Below are 20,392 nucleotides of genomic sequence, written 5' to 3'. Positions count from 1 at the left end.
AGCATAAAGCAATGAAAACACATGCATACAAAAGCACCAGCTCAAAAAAAAAAAAAAAAAAAAAAAAAAAAAACCAAGTCGCACCATGACAATGATTGTTATGTCTTGTCTATAGCAAAAGCTACATGCATGCAGCCTTAGTTTCAACATCAAAATAGTTAATCTAAACATGTTATGGCTACTGGCAGTAACTTAGTGTGCATGGGTGTTCCAAACAGAAACCAAGTGCACAACACTAGTAGAAATTCCCATGTATGGAGTCATTTACATGTGTTTCTTAGACAAGCATACACAATGTCAAACTACCATTACTACCACACAAGCCTTTCAGATTCCGATATAAGTGGAAAAAAAAAAAAAAAAGCATTTGACTTGCATGGGATAAGTTTTCACAGCTAGAATGCTGGGTTTGACAGATGGAGGGTGCAGTAGGAATACATTACTACCACTGTTGCCAGACTTTCAAAACACTGTTACCAGAATAGAACCGCGTTGATACGTTCTTCATGGGCTGTGAATATGTAAAAGCCGTAAGGCCAGGTGTGTGTGCCCACATGATGCAGCAGTTACGAAAAATGCAACAGCAGAAACGTATCAATGGGATTCTAGCACGCATGTAGATTTTCCAGGTTTTCACTGAAGTCTATCTAGGCAAAGAAGAAATAAGCAAACTCACTGCGGCAAACAAAAAATGGGGAAAATCAGCAAAAATGTGGAAAAGGCAGAGAAACAATTTGTGCCATCAAAAAGATAGAAGAAGGGTTCTGACCATGAAACTCCAGAGGAGTGCAATGACAGCCATAAGTGGCTAACCCCAGCCACCCGGCAAAGATATGCACGTAAAGGCCACAAGGAGGGGGAGTGAATTTTGAGGAGAGAAAGCAACAGGCAAATAATGCAGACTCCCAGAGGGTGCCATTCACACAAAAGTTATGGAGAGGAAGAAAGTGCCCCTGGGGCAGTAGCAAGCAGAGGAAAGTGCTCTGGAGCAACACCCACCAAATTAATGGGAGCCTCGGCAAGCCATGGAGAAGAGCAAAAAGCAGCAGCAGCTCCAAGAGAAGAGGTGAGGAATGGAAGAAGAGAGCCGAGAGAGAGAGAGAGAGAGAGAGAAGAGCAGGAGGAACACAGAGGAGAAACCATGGGTCAGTACCTTTGCTAAATGGGGGTGGGTTCTAGTGTGCCCTGACCTGGAAGCATCGGCCGAACCCACTGCAAGAGAGACACAGGTCTTGTTCTTCGTTTTGACACCACCCGACACCGCCACGCGCCTCTCCCAAGAAGTCACCCTGGGACAACCTTCCCCAACTTATACCAGTGAAATTAAAATAAAGGGGCACTACATAGTGGCGGTGGTCGCAGCAGCCCCAAATTGCAGCTACACCTGTTGTACTGTGCCCTAGCTTCTTCCTCTGCGTCCCTCTCCCCCCAAACTACTCTCTAACTCTTTCCCACCATTGGCTCAGCACACAAGGCACTGCCCACAAAAAGAAGCAGGGGAGCAAAAAATACATTAATAATGGATGGGGTCACATCTGATATCATCATCATCTCTCTCTCTCAAAAAAACCAAGAAAGGCACACACAACACCTTACTTAGGTTGCAAGCAGAAGCACAACAAAGGTGGTGCACAACACCAGCAGTACATTGTAGAGAATGGGTGCATCTCGAGAGAAATTGCAAAAATGTCGCAGCAGGCGGAGGGTCCGCACCACCTTGACACACACTGCTCTACTCACATGAACCCGAGATGCCCTTAGCCTGTCCCTGAGAACCTGCACCATAGGTGTTTTTGGCGTAGTCTGGTGTCTGAGTCAGGCTGTCATACCCGCCTAGAAGAGAAAAAGGAAGGACGACAAATGACGCACCTACTGCCTGCAAGTCTCAACAGGCACCCTGTGCTCATTTCAGAGCCTTATGAACCACCCTTGTCCTCAACTGCCTCTCATGTCGCTCAGAGGAGAGGGAGACTGCACCATTCCAACCAGAAGCTTAGAACCCTGAGCTTGCAGAAGGAAGGCCATCAAACAGTCCACTGTGCTTTACGACACACAAAAGCTGGCTGCACACAAACTGCCGGTGGAAAAAAAGACAACTTGTAACTAATTCTCACGGAGTACTGCTATGCACTGCCTTGCAAGGTGTCGATTTTTATACCCTGCAGCTGCTGCTTGGATAAGGGCACCACTACAAAGTGGCTACGATTTTAATATCCCCAGGGCTCTTCGCATACGTGGTAGTCTTTGCACACTGGTGCCTGCACAACCTGGCCTTATCAAAGTGACTCCCACGGGCAAAAACCTGGTAACTTTCATTGCCTTGCAAGCCTGAATGGCCACACACAAAATTTATTAACCCAGACCAGCTAGGTGCTGCTTGGCTGCATGCCACATAGAGACTTGCCCTGCCAGTCACAGATGTGGGAATGAAGGACAACAATGTTGACAAGCATGTGAGGGGGAGGGGGGGCACAATGGTGGGCACTGGTAATGTTCAAGAAAAAACAAGAGAAATAAAACAGAAGAATCGGCTGACAATGGGCAGACGTACCGGAGGTGAACGAGTGGGATGCATACGCACTGGCTTTCTGAAACTGCGCGCTTGTGGTGGGGCCGTGGGCGTTGGTCGCTGGAGGCACCTGCCACACAACACACCCCGGGGTCAGAACTGCCCCGTCTACTTGAAAGTCAAACTAATCTGTACGCTTCTACAGCTATGTTACCCTTTTGTTTGCAAATCTAGTGATCTCTGAATGTGCATTAGAGCTTTAATGTGGGGCACAGCACAGAGGAACCCACCTTTGTTACAAGTGGCCCCCAACAATTGAGTTATACCCGTGCCACACATTCAAATTTAATGACATCTGACCTGATGTCGATAACAGCACCTTCTGCAGTGAGCAACGTTAGGGTAATAATATAAAGATAAACATGCATTTACAAGTTTAACTTTTTTCAGGGCTAGTGATATGTAGAAATAAGCATACCATGGTGCCGCTAGCTTTAGTATGTCATTGCCTTCTATAATGTTGCAACCGGATAAGCACGACGGTGATTACATAGTCCTTGTGTGCTTGTTGCAGACATTTAACACGACTGCTTGCAGCATCATCTCTTCATGTTCTTTTTTTTTGCATTATATAAAACTTGATGTGCTTGTTTATATGTGCTGTATGGCTTAAACACCTGAAAATTTTGTTTCCAGCTAAACAGGATGTCGCTTCAAATAATTTAAGTAAACTGCACTAAGCAAGCTATAGCGTCGAGAGTACACATTTCTCAGTCGAATGAATTCTTCGGTAATGCCTTCAGTGACGAATGGCATTAAGGCGAATGCCATTTGATTTGCCTTTGTGGCGCGGGTACTAAACGACCACAAAAACAAGAACTGCACAGGCGAGGCATTGGAAATCAAATGCACTGAAGCTGAGATTTTGGTGTCAAGTGCGAATGCCACAATGTACTGTCCCCCAAGCTTGCCCTTGATGCACAGAAACCTCACGCGCACAAAACAGAAGCTTAATAAACTGGGCATGTTTTGCGGCCATACAAGGGTAGCCGTGAGCAAGCCTCGTACAAAGTAAAAAACATGACGAAAAGATATGTCCACACAAATTACAATGCAATGCAGCCACAGCTTGTTAAATTAAATAATTGTAAAAAATATGAAATTTGGCCTTTGGACCATGCAATGTACACATAATTTAATACCTCACTGTCTGTGGAAGGTGATGGAAATTGCACTTTCTGCATGGATGTTGTGCTGCAAACAGCAAGCACTGTTGCAATGCAGCAAAAATTTTCTTGGTCTATTCGATTATCTGACAATCAGGTATTCAGAAAAGAGCTTTTCTCACCCCAGAAGAAATCAGAATTGACAAGCTTTTGCTGTGCATCACAGACACAGCAGCTCGCATTATCAATGCTCCATAGTAAAATAAACATTCCTTCCACCCCAACAGGCATATTTATAGGGATGACTAATTAGAAAACTAGCATCTACAGCGTTAGTGTGGCATTAAGTCGCTGTGCTCTATTTCATACGTAGCAGGCAATACTGTGAATGCTAGAGAGATATCTCACACTGATGGCACTTACAAGCAAAAGTCGATCCCATAGCAGAAGCATGCTATCAGAAGTATTGGTGACTTAACACATTATGGTTGCCGCACACAGATTGCACGAAGTGCCTACAGATTTTAACAACACTACAGGCATGCTACCGTTTGCTTCTACAACAGGTAGCGTGCATTTGTGACAATAGTTTGCTACATATTTAGAATGAAGGACAGGTGAAAACATTGCACAATTTGGTATAGCGTGAAATTCACCCATTACAGCCATACCAGACGAAGTTATATTGTAGTGAGTAGCTGCAGGTCTAAACTACTTCACCATAAAATGAGCCACCGTGACTCAGTATGACACAATCACACAGTACCTGTGTAGCTTTCACAGTATTACCTGCTAGGCAAGACGTATTGTACCACACTGCACTTTCACAAAATATGCAAGAGCAATTTTTACATTGTCACTATAATCTACACATAAACACCGCATTTTCATCCAGTGTTTACATTTTACTTCATGTTAATGGTGAAGACGGGAAGCAAAGGGCCCTAAGTGCAGGCGGAAGAAATGAAAAGCACGCCACCCAGAAACGCTAGGCGGGGTAGACGTGCTAAAGTTAAACACTTGCGTGGCATCAGAACGCACGGCGTGGAACTGAAAGAGAAGCTACTTCCAATCACAATTTGCTCACACATATCAATAATTGCCATAAATCACTCCTTTAGCATCGAATTTGTCTAAAGGATCTTCCCACATGTTACACATAAACAAACCACCCAGGGCCACCACAATCACAACTGCAGAAGTTATGGTTTAAAAGTGAAATTGCGTAAATATGAGAACTGAGCCCCCCCCCCTCCTCCTCACCCCCCTGCCCCAGAGATCAAAGGCAAACAAATAAACTGGAAGGAAAGGCTTATCTTAGTGAACAAACACGAAAGATTGCAGTGTGAATGAAAGCGTGAAAAAAAAATATATATATATGGCCAGAGTTTTTCACAGGAATACAGGGTCCTTGGAACCACTCCACACCCAGAATATGCTTTTACTGCCTCAAACTGTATGCTCTATACTTGGCATACGAGCAAAACACGGAGCATTGCCCTGAACTGGCCCTGGTTTGGTTGAGTTGTGTGCCCCCTTTCCCCCCAAACAAAGGCATCTCAACGCTTCATAATGAATTTAGTGTGCATGCAGACGGCAACATACAAGCGTGAACAGGCCTGTGAAGAACAGACCACCACTCACAGGGAACATGGGCGGTGGTCCGTAGTGGTGGATGGATCCGGGCATGAGGTTGGATGGGAAGTAGTAGCCATATCCAGGGGGCAGTGTGTTCAGGAATTGCTGGCTGGCTGCTGCCTGCTGTCCTGCCGTGGGGGGTGCACCCTGCTGTCCCCCTTGGGCCACACCCTGGGCAGCAGCTGCAGCACCCGCTGCAGCCCCTTGGGGTCCCACCCCAGCTACCGTGCCGGGACTGCTGTCGCTGTTCTCACCACGGCCAAACTTGTTACTCTCTGCAAGGCAGAGCCAAGAGGGAACAGTGCGTCTCGAGTTGGCAGTTGTGAAACAGGGAGTGTTCACATCACACACACAGACTACTGGCTACCCTCAGAGAAAACCCATCGCAAAGTAAAGACCTAAGAGATCAAGCACTCTGCATAAGACAAAAGAGCAACACAGAACACATACACAAGGCACTAGCACTGTGTGTTCGGTGTTGATCATTTATCCTGTGCTGGGTGCGCTATGCCTTAGGCCTTCAGGCTCAATCACACTAGGCTGATATGACACTGATTTTGGTCTGCCGACTGATGGCGACAGCGTTTTCCACCCGTGTTGGCGAAGCATCGGCAGAGAGCTGGGCAATTTTCTTTTCACAACGCAACGGCATGACCATACATGACTGAAGATGGAGCTGCCTTCTAGGCGAAAGCCGGTCGCTTCAGATCTATCGGCTCCAACAAGTATTTGCTATCAGAGTAATGATGCTTCAACAACAAACTATTAGTGACAACTTTGTGCTATTTCAGAGATAAATTCTTGGTTTCCGAGCCCATTAGACCTAAAAAAGGCAGCTATATAAGCTGGACATAGCCTCTTAGATTACAAGCACTGTCACATCTCAGAGGTAATAAATTATGAATGCTTGCTTGTTTTTTGCTCGTAGAAGGTGCCACAAGGCTCATTTGTTTATGTTTATACTTGCTGCCGTTCGTGGTATACTTTCAAATACAGCGGAAGCCAATGTTTTTGTGGAAAACAGTAGAAACTATGCAGCGCTGACCTGGAATACTGACGAAATGCTGCAAACAAAGATTTGCACTGGCAATCAGCGTAGCATCTCCCAGAGACAAGCGGATACGAGCGACCATGCTTCGCAAATGGCTTTCACTGCCCATTTTGGTAACAGGTTCTTGCTTTCCGTGACATGTCGGTCGCTTGTGTCCGGATTGTACGAAGTCGAGAGTGATCCATTTCATGTTGCTATGGACAGAAGTGAACTACACTGAACTCAAGAGACCAAAATTAAAATTGTATCGGCCTAGCGAGATCGGGTCATTAATTAAGGCCCGCAATTATCGGCATATGCTCACAAACTCCCTCGTAGTTTGTTTCTCCGATGAACAAGATCGGCACTGGCTCTGCTGCAGACTGCTGGCAAGGGCTGACAATCGTGCATTTCAACTTCAGAAGTATGTTTCCATTAATTTTGGACACGATTAAGTATATATAGAAGTGCAGCTACTGCGGACCATTTCATGAAGACTGGCTGAAAAACAGTCCGCAGATTGGTTTTGTCAGTGTTGGCGTCACAAAATGGTGTTACGCTGCCACGATTCGCTGTCGTCATTCGTGCTGGCGGTGTTGTCGGCTTAATGCGACAGAGTCTCTCTCAGCGACACAGCCTGCTGACTAACTGTAGCAGGGAAGAAGTTTGGGCGTGTTGGTGGGATACATACAGACTGGGATACATAGCGCAAAAAATGACACGGACAAGCAGGAACACAGGACGAGCGTTCTTCCTGTGTTCCTGCTTGTCCCTGTGCCATTTTTTGCGCTATGTATCCCAGTCTGTATGCTGACTAACAGGCCAATTACCAGCACCGTCTTCTCATTCTCTTGCCAGTGTTGGGTTGGCCTAGTGTAAGTGTGTCTTTAGTATGACATACCAACAGGCCTAACATGTAACCACGGCCAGTCTCAAAGACCATGCTTTCTTTTTTTAGTAATGCAGGCATCAGAAATACACCGTGACAGTAGTGTTTCATTAACAAGCAAGTGATTGGACTTTCGCAAGAATGCTTCCTTTAAGGTCTGAAGGATACCCTGGAAAACATTATTCGTACCAGTTTCTTTTTTGCCATGCAATCACCATCTATTAGAAATGTACTTGTGAAGGTGCAAGTGCGAAATTTGCAGCCCCACCTCAGTTTTCAAGTGTTTCATTCAGCTACACTTCACTCAGGAGAACGAAAGTCATTTTAAAGTTATCATCATTGGAGAGGCTGCAAGTACGCACACTAATATTGTAACTGCCATGTCACCTTACAAGGCACATGTTGCCTTCACTATGCTTGCCACCCAAATTACTGGAAACACTGGTCCCTCACGGGTGCAAGTTTCACCCGATTATTGGAAAGTCTGTTATTCCTCTTTCATCTCCTTGCTTGATGCCCCACAGAATGTGGTCATGTATCGCATAGAACACATTACTGAAATTCAGGACCAAATTCAGTCTTTACTTCTGAAAGGCGTTGCCAAGAACATATTATCCACAAATAAGCTGCAATGGTGCCCAACAGAATAGAAGCTTTCAAAACATGGTAACCACAAAAAGCGATTTTACTTTTCGCTGATGATGCAGTTTGCAATCGAGAGTTGTGTTGCTTACCAAGGGTACGGATATTTAGTTGATTCGTTGCAGTAATTGGGGTGTTAACGCTGAATTGACTCGACATGGGAGAAGAAAGACGCCAGGACGTCCACTAGTTGGCTTTCTTGTCCTTGTTAATTCAGCGCTGTGACCTCAATTACTGTGTTGCTCTACTACACCCTGTAGGAAATTTTGGTTGTATGCTGGAAGTTGCAAGTGACGTTTGAGTGTTCTACTGAAATATTTTTATTTACTACCTTTTTCTTCAAAACAAATTTACTGAGCAACATACAAATGTCTAGGGGGCATACAAAAAGCCCATGCAAAGGATTGACTAGGGGATTTGCTCCCCCTATAACATTCATTTTTACAGGAGACTGAAAGAACTTAAACGCTACAAAGGCATGCTGCCAGGAGGCAAACTTCACTGCTACATACTGCCCCTTTGTCTTAAATAGCACCCGCAAGAGACATTGCTGCCCTGCCTTCTCCCACACACAGGAGCCAAGGGACTGCATGACACTTATGTCACAAGTGCCCCTGTCCATCTCTTTCTTTCTTGCTATGCAGCTCACTTTCAGTAGCACTTTCACGCTAACTCACTGAAGTTTTTTTCATCTGTTTTCATGGCATACAACAATGTAATACCTTGCTGACACAAGTGTCAGTGAACGATCTGCACATGCTCGTCTGCTCGCGATGCGCAAACTTAGTGAAGCAGAATGACTGCAATAGAATGACTGTAGTCATAGCTGACTACAGTCATTTCTCGTGCTTGCCAAGAAGTTGTCGTGAGGGAACACGGCACGAGACATTGTGCAATGAAGAGAAGCAACGCGACTGTCTGAACCGAGTGTCTTTCTGCCTGAAGGCTTTCATCCAGCTCTACAATTTCATTGCCTTTTCATTGCCCTTTAGCAACGAAATAGTACATTGCGTAAAAAATATTTTGATGCAACATTGCAGTTACAAAGAGGGCACAAAGGGCAAAGGCTCAAACTGGGCTAGGTCAACGTGCCTGTTACGTGTGGCTGTAGTACCAGACATTCTCGTATATTGCAATAAATGCAGCCGGGACAGCTCTCACTGGGTCTGTCAGGATTCTGGGATTACCCTCACATTCGTCCCACAGCAAAGCATTGTGGTGCGCTGCTTAAGGACGCCCACTGTCTGCTAAAGGGCAATCTGAATGCTGTTGAAAAAAAAAAAAAAAAAAAAACTGTATAGCTTAGCACAGCCATTTCGCTGCTTTTACTTATTAGCAATGGGGCAACACTCACCTGCGTAAGCCATGTTGTTCAATGTAAGGTCTCGGCCGGCTAGGCTCGTGGCAGGCACAGGGTACTGCATGTCATAGTAGCCCTGTGTTGGCCAGGTTGAGGAAGAAAAAAAAAGGGAAGGGCACAATGCCCTCTAGCAAAGCCCACAGAGAATCTTCGTCCTAAAAGAGTATAAGTGCGAGCAGCCATGGCAAACACACCCCCCTATGCCTTCGTCGCAACGTAAAAGGCTACTCTCCTTGCTAGAACACTCGTTTGTAAAGATGCTGTACCCATGAAAAGCACCAAACCTTTCCACTACAGATATTGAAGGGAATACAGCAAGGCAGCACAAACGTTACATACTGATGAAATTTACAGCTAAGAGCCTCCAAACATAGGCCATACTAGTACTACAATACACGTAACGGCAAGAGCATTCTCTGCATTGCTTGCCAAAATATATCCATTTTAGCAGCAAAGCTTGTCTAAACAGCTATGTTTAAAATCGCAAGAGTGAGCTAAGCTCATCCAAAGCTGAGAAAAGATTAACATGTTGAAGCCTCATTGTGCCCTGCACTTGCTGCTAAAAAATTACTACTCTTCAAACTCTGCACTGTATTACTACTATCACTGCACAGCCTCTGCAATGAACCAACAACATGCAACACCCCTGTCACACGGTCGTACTGGAGCTGTCTGAGAAATCGCCAATGTCAACAGATCAGTGCTCTCTGAAGGTCACTGTATATGAAGCAGCTAGCAATTTATGAGAGACTTGCCAAGTGATACAAATGGGGTGAACATGCATTGCACTACATTAGGCAATCTGTAGCTATATTGTGCAAAATTATTAACTCCACTCTCACGGGGGAAAATACCCTGTGGCTTCAATGTCTGAGTGCACTATGTAGAATCAATTTCCGATTCTTTCGGGCTCCTTAGGGGCAGAGAAAACGTCCAGAAAAATGAATGCATGCCTTTTAGTGCCCCCAAGGGCTCAAATTGCCACCTAAACATCTAAAATAGCTCTGAAGGCCTGCCAGTACACTTATTAGGCATATCGATGCTCGTACTGTGACAAAAAATGACGGGTGCACACGTTATCCTTAAAAAATACACACTGTGTCCAGTGACAGTCGCCTCTCTCTACTCGTATGTTTCGCCGCAATACATCGCGTTTGCTTCCCCCCGTGACCCTGCTGTATTACAGCGAGGCTTACTACTGGGAACCCAATAATGGAATGCTTGACCCTTGGCATGCTTTCCGCGCTTCGAAGCTATCAGCGAGGACGACAGAGGTGGAATTGCCACCATTGCCGACACTGACGAATTGTTTCAATGAAAAACATGGCACTAAACAGCAGGAAAATTGGTGGTGAACACTGAACCAGTTGGGTCTAGTTAGCATTGCTGCGGTGGTAGGTACAGCTGCCAGCGGACCAGCGTGTGAGAGCACTGGTTCGAGTCTGCGAAATAACCAAAATGGCGGCAGTGGTGACTTTCATTAATGCCGTTTCGAACCTGCAGTCACGGCAGAAGTCTGGAAAATGGGACGGCAAATGGTTTCTGCGTGCAGAATTTCCGACGTTCTTGTCCACTGGCTATACGAGGAAGGAGTGCGAATTATAGGGCATGCCTGAAAACTGGCCGTTGATTGTACTGCCTCTACCTGTAGAATATTTCTATGCTGTACGGAACAGTTTCGGTCATACTTGCTCCAATATTAACTTTGCCTACACTTTCAAAACCTCAGTGCTTCACAGGACCTGCTTTGCATATCTTAGTTTACAACTTTGCTAGCTCTAAATCATGCGACTTGCTAGATGAAAATGACAAATATTACTGTCGCACGCTCAAATTTGTGAAATGTTTTTCTTTCGGTGGTAAAGCGCACACTGAAAGTGCATGGGTATTTTTGTTTTGTGAAGCAGTCGTACTGACCCCTGATAAATCTTTATTTTGATTCATTTCTTTTGTAAACTGTATGCTGCAATAAACCTCATTTTTCTGTTTACATTCATAAAGCAACAGTTTCCTCATATGTACACTAAAGCCCCTCCATACATGTTTCCGCCGACTAGGTTAAGTACCGCCAACTTGCCCTCCTCCTCCACGAGCCTCTCCCACTCACCCCCCTTAGCTTCCGGCGCCAAGCGGAACTTACGTAGCTGCAGCTTCCTGTTCCGAGTGGAAGTGACATTTTGTTCTTTAGCGTTGTTTACTTTCGCGTCGCTGGAGAGGTTTTAATTGCACCAGCTGTGGTTGAAACTGTGAATGCGATTCCATCCAAGAACCATCGCCTATTGTAACAAGCGATCTGCTCATAATCGCTGCTTCGCGTCAACCTGCAACCGGTTGTGGCACGAGCGACAACGTACAGTGGAATATAGTGCCTGGGCGCTTGGAGACCACTGCCGTTTTTCGTGCATTTGGAAAACAGTGACCGCGAACTACTACTTCAGCAGAATACAACAGCTTGTCCCCTTTGCATTCTTCTTAAGGTGACTGCCACAGCTCTGCTAAGCATGCGCGGGCGTCTTGCCATCGTCTAACAGCAGTCAAAGCGGAAATTCCCGCAGCGCAACTCCAGGAAGCGGAAACGCCGGAACCGGATTTGGTGTGAGGAGAAAAGGCGGCGCCATACAAAGGTTGTCGCTACTTAAGAAAACGGCGGTGGCGCGCGGATGCAGGAGCTTTAATGTACACTTCCCACTGATGAGGAAGTCAGTGCTTCAGGTGTATTATCGGTCTCAACTCTCCTACACCTTCTGCTGTGTACAATGCAGGGGGGAGTGGGCAATGACGTTAGTGGAGATGTTTGGGATCACAATGTTGAGTGCAGCAAGAGTCGATCGTTTGCAGTTATGCTCAAGCTCACCTGCTCACAGCCACTAAGGGTGGTTTAACTATTGCTTAAGAGTGGAATGATCTGAAGTGAAGGCGCTAAAATGATGGAGGACAAAGAAGAAACACACATACACACAGGGCGCCTGTGTGTATGTGTGTTCTTTGTCCTCCGTCATTTTAGCGCCTTCACTTCAGATCATGCTTAACCAACACGCCCAACTATCCATCCTAACGTCGTCTAAGAGTGGAGATACACTGCTTGGGTGAGAGAACCTTAGGTGTAGGCAACTCCAATGATTTTCGTGTGACAAGGGTACAAACAAATGCGAGCTTATAAAGCAACAAAATGGCAACCACATGGGATCTATTTCTGACCTACTTTTGGTGCAGTGTCAGGCCATGCATTTTACACCACACACTCTCATAAAGCACAGAGCAAATTTATTAGTACGAGCTCCACGGTGCAAAAAGAATGACCTAACAATGGTCAATGCCACTATGCCAAAAGTATTTTGGAAATAGTATGTGCCATTGGATTGCCACTTGATACATTTAATTATGAGACTCTTTACTATGGCAATGGAAATAAAGTTCTCAAGGGTTCAGCAAACAAGACAAGCAAAGATATGCAAGAAAGTTTGCAGTAATGTTAATAATCATAATTAAGAATAATCACACTGGCACTTTTTATACGGCACCCCTGAGGCATATTCACAAAAGATGTCCAAATCTGCCAATGCCTCTGCAACTTTAGGCAACAGGGCATACATTCTTTAACAAAATTTAGCTGAGGCTGCAAGTTCAGAAACTCAATTCAGAGAGAATAGCGATGTCAATGCAATTACATGCACACACACAACAGTAACAACATCCCGGATGTTACTTACATGCACTTGAAAAAAATCTTGCTGAAGAGAGCACTTTATAAAGAACACCTGTACAGTGCATCAAACACAGTACAAAGGAAGTAACGAGAAACGGAAGCGGAAATTTCATTAGCAACACTGGGGACACATCACAGTGCAACAGGCAAGTAATTAAAGCCTGCTGCAGGCGAAGTAAAATGCCCACGATGGAGTGCAAAAACAGACTTTTGCACTACATAAACGTAACACAGCTGCACAAAAACAAGGTTACATTGCAGAAGTTACTGAAAAAAAAAAAAAACTGGGTAAATTTGCATACCCAAACAAAACCCAAATGCACAACACAGAGCCAGCGTATAGGCAACCTGTGCACAATCGCACAGGAAACACCCACATGCAGTCCTGAGTGCTAGCAAAACAATTATATATTTCTTCACAGAACCATGATACTTTACTAAGCATCGCCATTCTATCTGAAGTGAGCAACATGTATAGCAACAACTTGGCTAAAATGCCCAATCAGTGAACAAATGTGTTTGTTGCACACATCTCCCAACACACAGGATGCTTTGGAGTAGTTAGTTTTCTTTTTCCATCCCACCATGTTCGATTTTCAAGAAATCCTATGAATTCCAGGATGCAGTGGACAAGTGTGATGCTTTCACTGCTGTCCTACCTGCAGCGCACCTCTATATGCCACCACATGACCAGGGCAAGCAACCAAATGCATATGTAATGCATACTGTACGCCTTTTTAAGTCTAGAAGCGTGTCCAGATGCTTCAATGCCCACAAACCCAACTAACCCAAAGTGCCAGTGTGAATAATAAATAGCTCTCTATATTAAATTTGCTATAGGACTAAAAGCTGTGGTGCCGCTCAAAACTTAAGGAGACACAAGTCCCTTACAAGCAGTGTGAAAATGAGTAGCTGTTAGAAGAGAGTGAGAAATGAACAGTGCAGAACAATGGGAGAAAACATGAGTGCAAGGAGAAATCGCTATAAAGCACAAGAGGCAGCAAGAAAAACAGCACGGCACAGCAACCAAGTGAAAAAGCAAGGAAATCAGAAGCTTGTGTAGACAGAGAAGCTTGTGTAAATAAGGAAAAGAAAATATGCCAGTGCTCTCAAACCAAGGAGACAGAGTGAGTGAGACCTACCAGGTGTGGCATTCTAGTCTGTAGCACTTGCAAGTCTTCGTAGCTATACAAAGGCTGCTGCTGCAAGCCCGTTTGTGGGTCGGGGCAAACAGAAAACAAAAGGGGAAAAAAAAAAAAGGACAGGAGAAAAAAAAAGAAATAAATAAAAAGGTCAGGATCATCATGCTTTCAAAAGCTCATCACAGAACCAAACAACAGAAACATAATATAAATGCAACCAAATCGCAACACATGCCATGTTTCAATGTACATCAAAGTAAACTGCACCAATATAGGGCACTACTTTTGCCTGTACACACCTCTGGAACAAGGAAGCCATACACACATTGCAAAGCTTCCATTGAGCAGAATTCGTTTACCAAAGCTTCAAGCGTTTTGCGTGGTAAAGCCCCAATGTGATTATGATGCACATGGTAGTGGGGGACCCCATATTAATTTTTACCATGTGGGGTTTTGTACAATCCAATGCATGGTACAGGTGCAGCCAAGATTAAATCCGCAAGTTTGAGCTCAGCAATGCAAAACCATAGCCACTGAGCTACTGAACAAGTCCCTGCAATACAAGGCCATGAGGGCTCCCACTGCACAAATGACATCTGTGCAGAGTGTGAAACGATGTTACTGCAACATTCACTGCAGGCCTAAACACAGGTAGTGTTTTGCCTACATTTGTTTGTGTGGCTTCCCTCTTCCTAGAATTCTTAAGCATCAATACCCAGGAATACAACAAAAGGGACAAGTAATTATCTGGATGCTACTACAGCATAGGCCATGCATAGGTGCACAGCCATTAATACTATATTTGAATCTAGGCTAATAGCGTATTTTTTTTAATAATTATGTACCAAACTCTAGGGTCAGCTTAGATTTGAGGATTTAAGAAAACGCGCCAGTTTTCTTTTTAACTGAAACTGATAAATATGGTGCATAGCTAGTGTCATCTAAAAAAGTCAGTATTGCAGCTGCTACCAGCTGCTACCAGAGGCATTGCCAAACATTCAAGCCGATGGGACTTTGGCAACGATGTTTTTTACGCGCGCCAGCCGCAACGAGGAGATGACAGCGATAAGAAGAAAGCGATTTAGAATGAGCTTGGCATGTTCATATTCAATAAATGCCGTTTATATTTTGTGAATGCTGTCCTCGCTTTTTTTTTAGTCTACATTCGAGGTAAGCTTAAAGGTAAGTTTCGTGCGTGTTTTGATAGTGGCGAGCTGTGCATTTTTTGTCCCGACGAAGTGTGGTGTTTGCAGCAAGATGTGTTGTTGGCTAGTGTTTCGTTAATGCATCCAAAATGCAAAGTTGGTCGCATCTGTGAAAGAGAGAGGCCTATACTGTTTGAATAGTTCCTCTCAGCAGAGCCAAGGCTACGAGACCGGCTAGTTCATATTCTTGAGGTGCAAGATGTAGCGCCTTAGATCATAAACCGTTCCTTGACTTGTGAGCAGGTGTTTACTTGGAAGCTTCTCTTTAGGTAGCAGCTGCGGCTTATAGTGCGATTTTGCTTCATTCTTTAAGGGGGGGAGGTGGCGATCAGAACTAATTTTGTTGTTTTTTGACCTAGAGCAACGAAATTTGGCAGCCACATTCGAAAGTGTCTTAAATAAAGAAATATGAAGTTTCATTAGGATACCTTGGCTAGTTTTCAAAAAAAATGTTACATGTGTTCTGCTTGTGGAAAACCTGACACTGTAATGAAACATGCCAGGGAGCTTTCTGTAGTGTTAACCTTTGCTCAAAAAGCACTACAGGATACAACAGTTCCAAAACTTTTTTAACTGCTTTATTTTTTTTACACAGAACATCATGTTCACCTTCACTAATTGAACCAGAAATGTAATTCACAAATTAGCATGCAGAAAAATAACTATGCCCTCCGCAAGATATTGAAGACTGTCATACCCTCATGCACACTTTAGGGAACACACAAAAACAAACCGGATTAAAATTGGTCCAGGAATTCTCATGCCACCCTTTCCACAGACAACGCAGAATGCTCAAAGCACACTTTTGAGAAAACGGTTCTCAAAGTTTTTGGAATAGTTGACATTTCTCAAAATGCACCGTTTTGTAGTTTTTGCTGTCTTTGGTTACACGTGACTTTTTGGGTCTCTGCCCTTTGATTTCGTGCACGACAATTTTCTGGCTCGCTGACAGTCCCTTCTCTGCAGCCCTCTAAAGGGCAAGGGCACCAGGTTTTATGCCCAGTGTAATGCAAAGCTCAGTATAAGCTCGTAAGCTGCCTGCATTATACCTAGCAACTGCCTCGCATACTGCTGCTTCTACAGAGAAAAGGAAGGCATGCTCTTGCTTCGATATTAATGACCAAATCACTGAATGTAGGCTTTCTGCAGCGTTCTGTGTCTTGTTGCCACTACACCGAGCTAGTAAATGAGGGTCAGACAAGCGTTGGTAGACTGGCAGCAGCGCTTGCACAACTCTGCTGGGAAGATAATACTTGTGTGGAGGTTGTGGCTTGCCTTCTGCCTCAGCTGAACGGTGCCTGCACCAGCTGCGGGCACCAGGTGGGCACAGATTGTGATGGGGCTCAGCATCTGTGGATGCGACGTGATATAGTGTTGCCATTGCTGTCCTTTGCATGTCTTCCACATTCGTGCTACTTCGCAGGGCTAGGCCATGGTAAGTAGTCAATCTTCTTATCAAATCCTGTGTCAGGCCACCTTTCCCACCGAGTGCCTCTCCCTTCTTGGCTTTGCTCACAAGAAAGCGAAGTGCTGTGCCCATCCTTTCTTGAACATGGTTCAAACAGTCCTCCTTTGTGAGAGGTATGAACCCATATGTCTGTTCATTGCACAGGGCCAGATAGGTGCGGCAGTCTCAATCACAGATTACATTTGTGTATCTGAGGTCGTTTTTGCTAAGGGAGCGCCCAAAAAGCTGTAGTGCGGCTTCAACTTCCATGCATCCTGCACTGACATTTTTTTTTTTTGGCAGTGGTGGGCCTTCTCTCATTCATGGTATGCAGGGTTGCTTTCGGTTGACCTTATTTCGCATCCAAGACAGAAGTTCAACAAGACTGTACAGTCGAGCACAAGACCTGTGTAAAATTCTATTACACAGCCTACGCCAATATGCGAGCTGTGCCCACGCTTTAGCCACGAGCCATCATACACAACTGTAATGTTCTTAGTCAAATTCACTTCCATTTCTTCGTAGATATCCTTGACAGCCTTCACAGCATCTGCAAAAACTGTTTGCGCAGCCAGTTCAGCTGCTGGCTTGAGCACTTTCTTCGAATGCTTTTGGTATGCCTTCTGGTGCAGTCCTCGATGTGATACATTCATCACTGCCCAGAAGTCATCCAGAGAAGGGGTCCCTTTGCCAATGCCCCAGATTGCCTGCATAGATCTGAGCTTTATGTCGAAAATCCTCGCACCTTGCTTTCTTTGAGAGGACCACTGAGAGCTGATAACACCACAAGAACATTTTAGCACCATTTTCACCACAAGTCCAAGTCTGGTGTCCCAGTCCACTGCTAGGCTGGGCATCCGGCAAATCGGGCAGAGGGCATCCTTAATTAGCGAATTTAGAGCAGCCATTTGAACTACTGAGAACTCATCTTCTGGCGCAGGCGTAGTATCGCATTCTGGCAGCACGGTCAGCGCAAACTTCTGCTCAGTTGCCGACATCGCACCGAGCAACTCGGCAAACAGTGGATGCGCGCGCTTGCACCATTTCCGCTGACACAAAACTTGGTTCTCTGTATTGAATAGTGAAACTTCGGCACAGCTCTGCTGATTGAAGGCATCTGCTGACGCGCCATTTATCACTTCCGAAATGACTTGAGTGTCCCGCTGAAGAGCCTCACGCTGATGCGCACTGACATCAAGGAAACAGTCCTCTGCTGACAAATCTGACCTGCATCGTAACTCCGTTGCATTGTCCGGTACGCTGCCGTAGCTTGATGTCCCAGGATCCAGGGCGACATCGCTGTCACTGCTTGGTGGCCGCCTTAGTGGGGCACCGCAAGTCACGCTGACACCCGATGCCAGCATCCGCATACTGCCATTTGACGAGTACGGCTCATCGGCGATCACTTCCAGTGACTTCTGTGCAGTAGGGGGTCGCCGCTTTTGCTTTCTGTACGCAAGCTCAGTCTTGCGTTTCTTTTGAAACGTGCGACCCATGGCTACAGACTATGGGCAAGACAATGAGAAAACTCGCCTCGGTTTCGAGACCAGCGTTGGTCCTGTGCCTGGCAGCCCACAACTGTTCAAGCAGAAGACACAGTGCCGGATTGTAATGCCAGAACTCGTTACGACAAAGAGCGGTGAACGATCGCAAAAATCGCGAAAGACATACAGCGAACACAAAGCCTGCAACGAGGGAGCCGGAGCAGACGACAAGCCTTGCGGCAGCCGGAGGTGACCACGTGACCGCGCACGCAGCAGCCAACAGCAGCCACGCGATCTCCCGCGCACAAGCTTTGTCCAATCGCAGCTGCGCTTTTGAGCCTTGGGAAATTCGAAAGGTCTCACGAGCATCCCAATCTCGAGCAAGCAACGCCTATACCACGTTGCCGCAGCGATGTCGGGAAAAAAATGCGAAGGACTTGCAAACAAAACAAGATCAAGATGGCGGTGCTCGCTTGAGCGGCTGAGAAATGGCGCTCGCTCGCTGCTCAAGAGCTGCCGCGGCTCGTTATAAACTTTATTTGAAATAGTCTCGTGATGAATTAGACGTTGATATTTACAGAAACGGTAGTTTATAAGACATACTGCCTGAATATGAGGTTTTCCAAAAAGTGACACTTTCAAGAATTTTCGGTTTTCAAAGGCCGCGTCCCCCCTTAAAGCTCATAGCTGTATTTAATTTGCGTCTCATTCTTTTAGCCACATTCCTGGTTGTGCCACATGTAGACATTGTAAATTAACTATTGCAATCAGCAACTGCATTTCTTGGGTTTTCACTTCAACTGGCTAAGCAGAATACCATAAAATGTATCTGGCAACAGTGCAACTCTTGCAGCCTCTCCTCAGGTTTCAAGTGTTTCATTCAACTGTGCGCATTTCAGAATGAAAGTCATCATTGGAAAAGCTGCAAATATACGCACTACTCAAAAAGCTTGAAAAGTAAATGTTGCTTATTCAAAGGGGCCCTGAACCCCTTTTTATTGAAGTGGAGAAAGACATTTGTAGTGAAAATAGGCTATTTCAGAAATACTTTGTCGCAAAAGTAATTCAATGAGTTCAGCAGAAGTGGAGTTATTGCAAATGAAACACTGCCTCTGCTGTGCTCCTTGCTCTTTCAATGCCTTGTGCTGTGAAGGCTACGATGCAGCAGGGTGTGCCCACTACTGCCTTTTGAATGTCACCATGGCACGCAGTTGAAATTTAATTTAGTATGTTAAGGGGGGACACGAGTCTTGAGGGAAAAAAAAAAAGCAAAAAAAAAAATATTTTTTTGAAAATAAAATTTTTAATACCTACAGCTACTATTCCTTTAATTCACCAAGTTTCACATATCGTGGAAGAATATTTTGCCCGCAATATTAATTTATAACATCACTGTGAGCTGAATTCGACTCAAAAACAACCGTTCTTATCGCGGCGTGTAGCACTTTTCCTACGCGCGCAATCACAGCCATCTTGGTCTCATTGGAAAGAGGAGCCTTTCTACTTCAATTTCCCGTCAAAAGTGACTCCGCCGGCTCGCCTGTGACGTTAAAATCCGGGAAGAAAAAAACAGTCCAAATGCCCAATCCCATTCGCCGACTAGTGCGCGCGACCAGAAACGCATGCTGTGGTTGGCTGCACGAGGTTTCTGTCATCTGCTCCATTCCACCGGCAACGCGATGGCACATCTCGTTGATTTGTGACAAATGCGCAACGATGACCGATCCACCGGGGAAGTTTGCCACTAAGCACAACTTCGACAAAAAGAAGACTCAATCAGCTTATAACTTTCAAAAGCGTTCCATTCCTTCGGAGAACATCGATAATCGTCCACACTGTCCGCCGCCAACCGCAAGTGATGCCGAAGTAGGCCTAGCCAGCTCAACGAGGTGTTCCGGACAGCGGCTGCGTTCGGCCTGACACTGCAATGTTGCAGCGTGCAGATTTGCTGCAGAGGAAGATGAATGCTCAAAAAAACTTCCGAGTTCTTGTGTCAACGCCAGCGACAAGTGGAAGCGGAAGTGCCGGCGTGAAGCTCGACCTGTGTGAACGGCAACCTTGCCATGCGCGCGATGCAAGCCACCGGGAATCGGCGAACAGTGCTAAACAATGTTTTTGCCACATTTGGGTGGCCGTGGTCAGAGCGACTACGTTCCTGGTGGCTGTTAGCCACA

General features: G+C 45.4%; 1 protein-coding gene across 18 annotated transcripts in view; it reads right to left on the bottom strand.

Moving 5' to 3' along the window:
* LOC142575880 (uncharacterized) overlaps nucleotides 1-20,392 on the bottom strand; it is an 81,439-nt gene that overhangs the window by 2,946 nt on the left and 58,101 nt on the right. For 5 of the 18 annotated variants that reach the window (XM_075685633.1, XM_075685632.1, XM_075685634.1 and 2 more), the window contains exons 17-22: nucleotides 14,083-14,142; nucleotides 9,229-9,310; nucleotides 5,320-5,588; nucleotides 2,552-2,639; nucleotides 1,741-1,833; nucleotides 1,154-1,212 (exon numbers count right to left, since the gene is read on the bottom strand). In XM_075685633.1, the coding sequence (XP_075541748.1) occupies nucleotides 1,154-1,212; nucleotides 1,741-1,833; nucleotides 2,552-2,639; nucleotides 5,320-5,588; nucleotides 9,229-9,310; nucleotides 14,083-14,142 (651 nt within the window). Of the gene's footprint in view, nucleotides 1-1,153; nucleotides 1,213-1,740; nucleotides 1,834-2,551; nucleotides 2,640-5,319; nucleotides 5,589-9,228; nucleotides 9,311-14,082; nucleotides 14,143-20,392 lie in introns of those variants that run through there. The other 13 variants (XM_075685635.1, XM_075685636.1, XM_075685639.1 and 10 more) reach the window with 8 other exon arrangements.

Source organism: Dermacentor variabilis, chromosome 3, assembly GCF_050947875.1.
Source record: "Dermacentor variabilis isolate Ectoservices chromosome 3, ASM5094787v1, whole genome shotgun sequence".
Classification (NCBI taxonomy): Eukaryota; Metazoa; Arthropoda; class Arachnida; order Ixodida; family Ixodidae; genus Dermacentor; species Dermacentor variabilis.
This window is presented reverse-complemented; position numbering and strand designations above follow the sequence as displayed.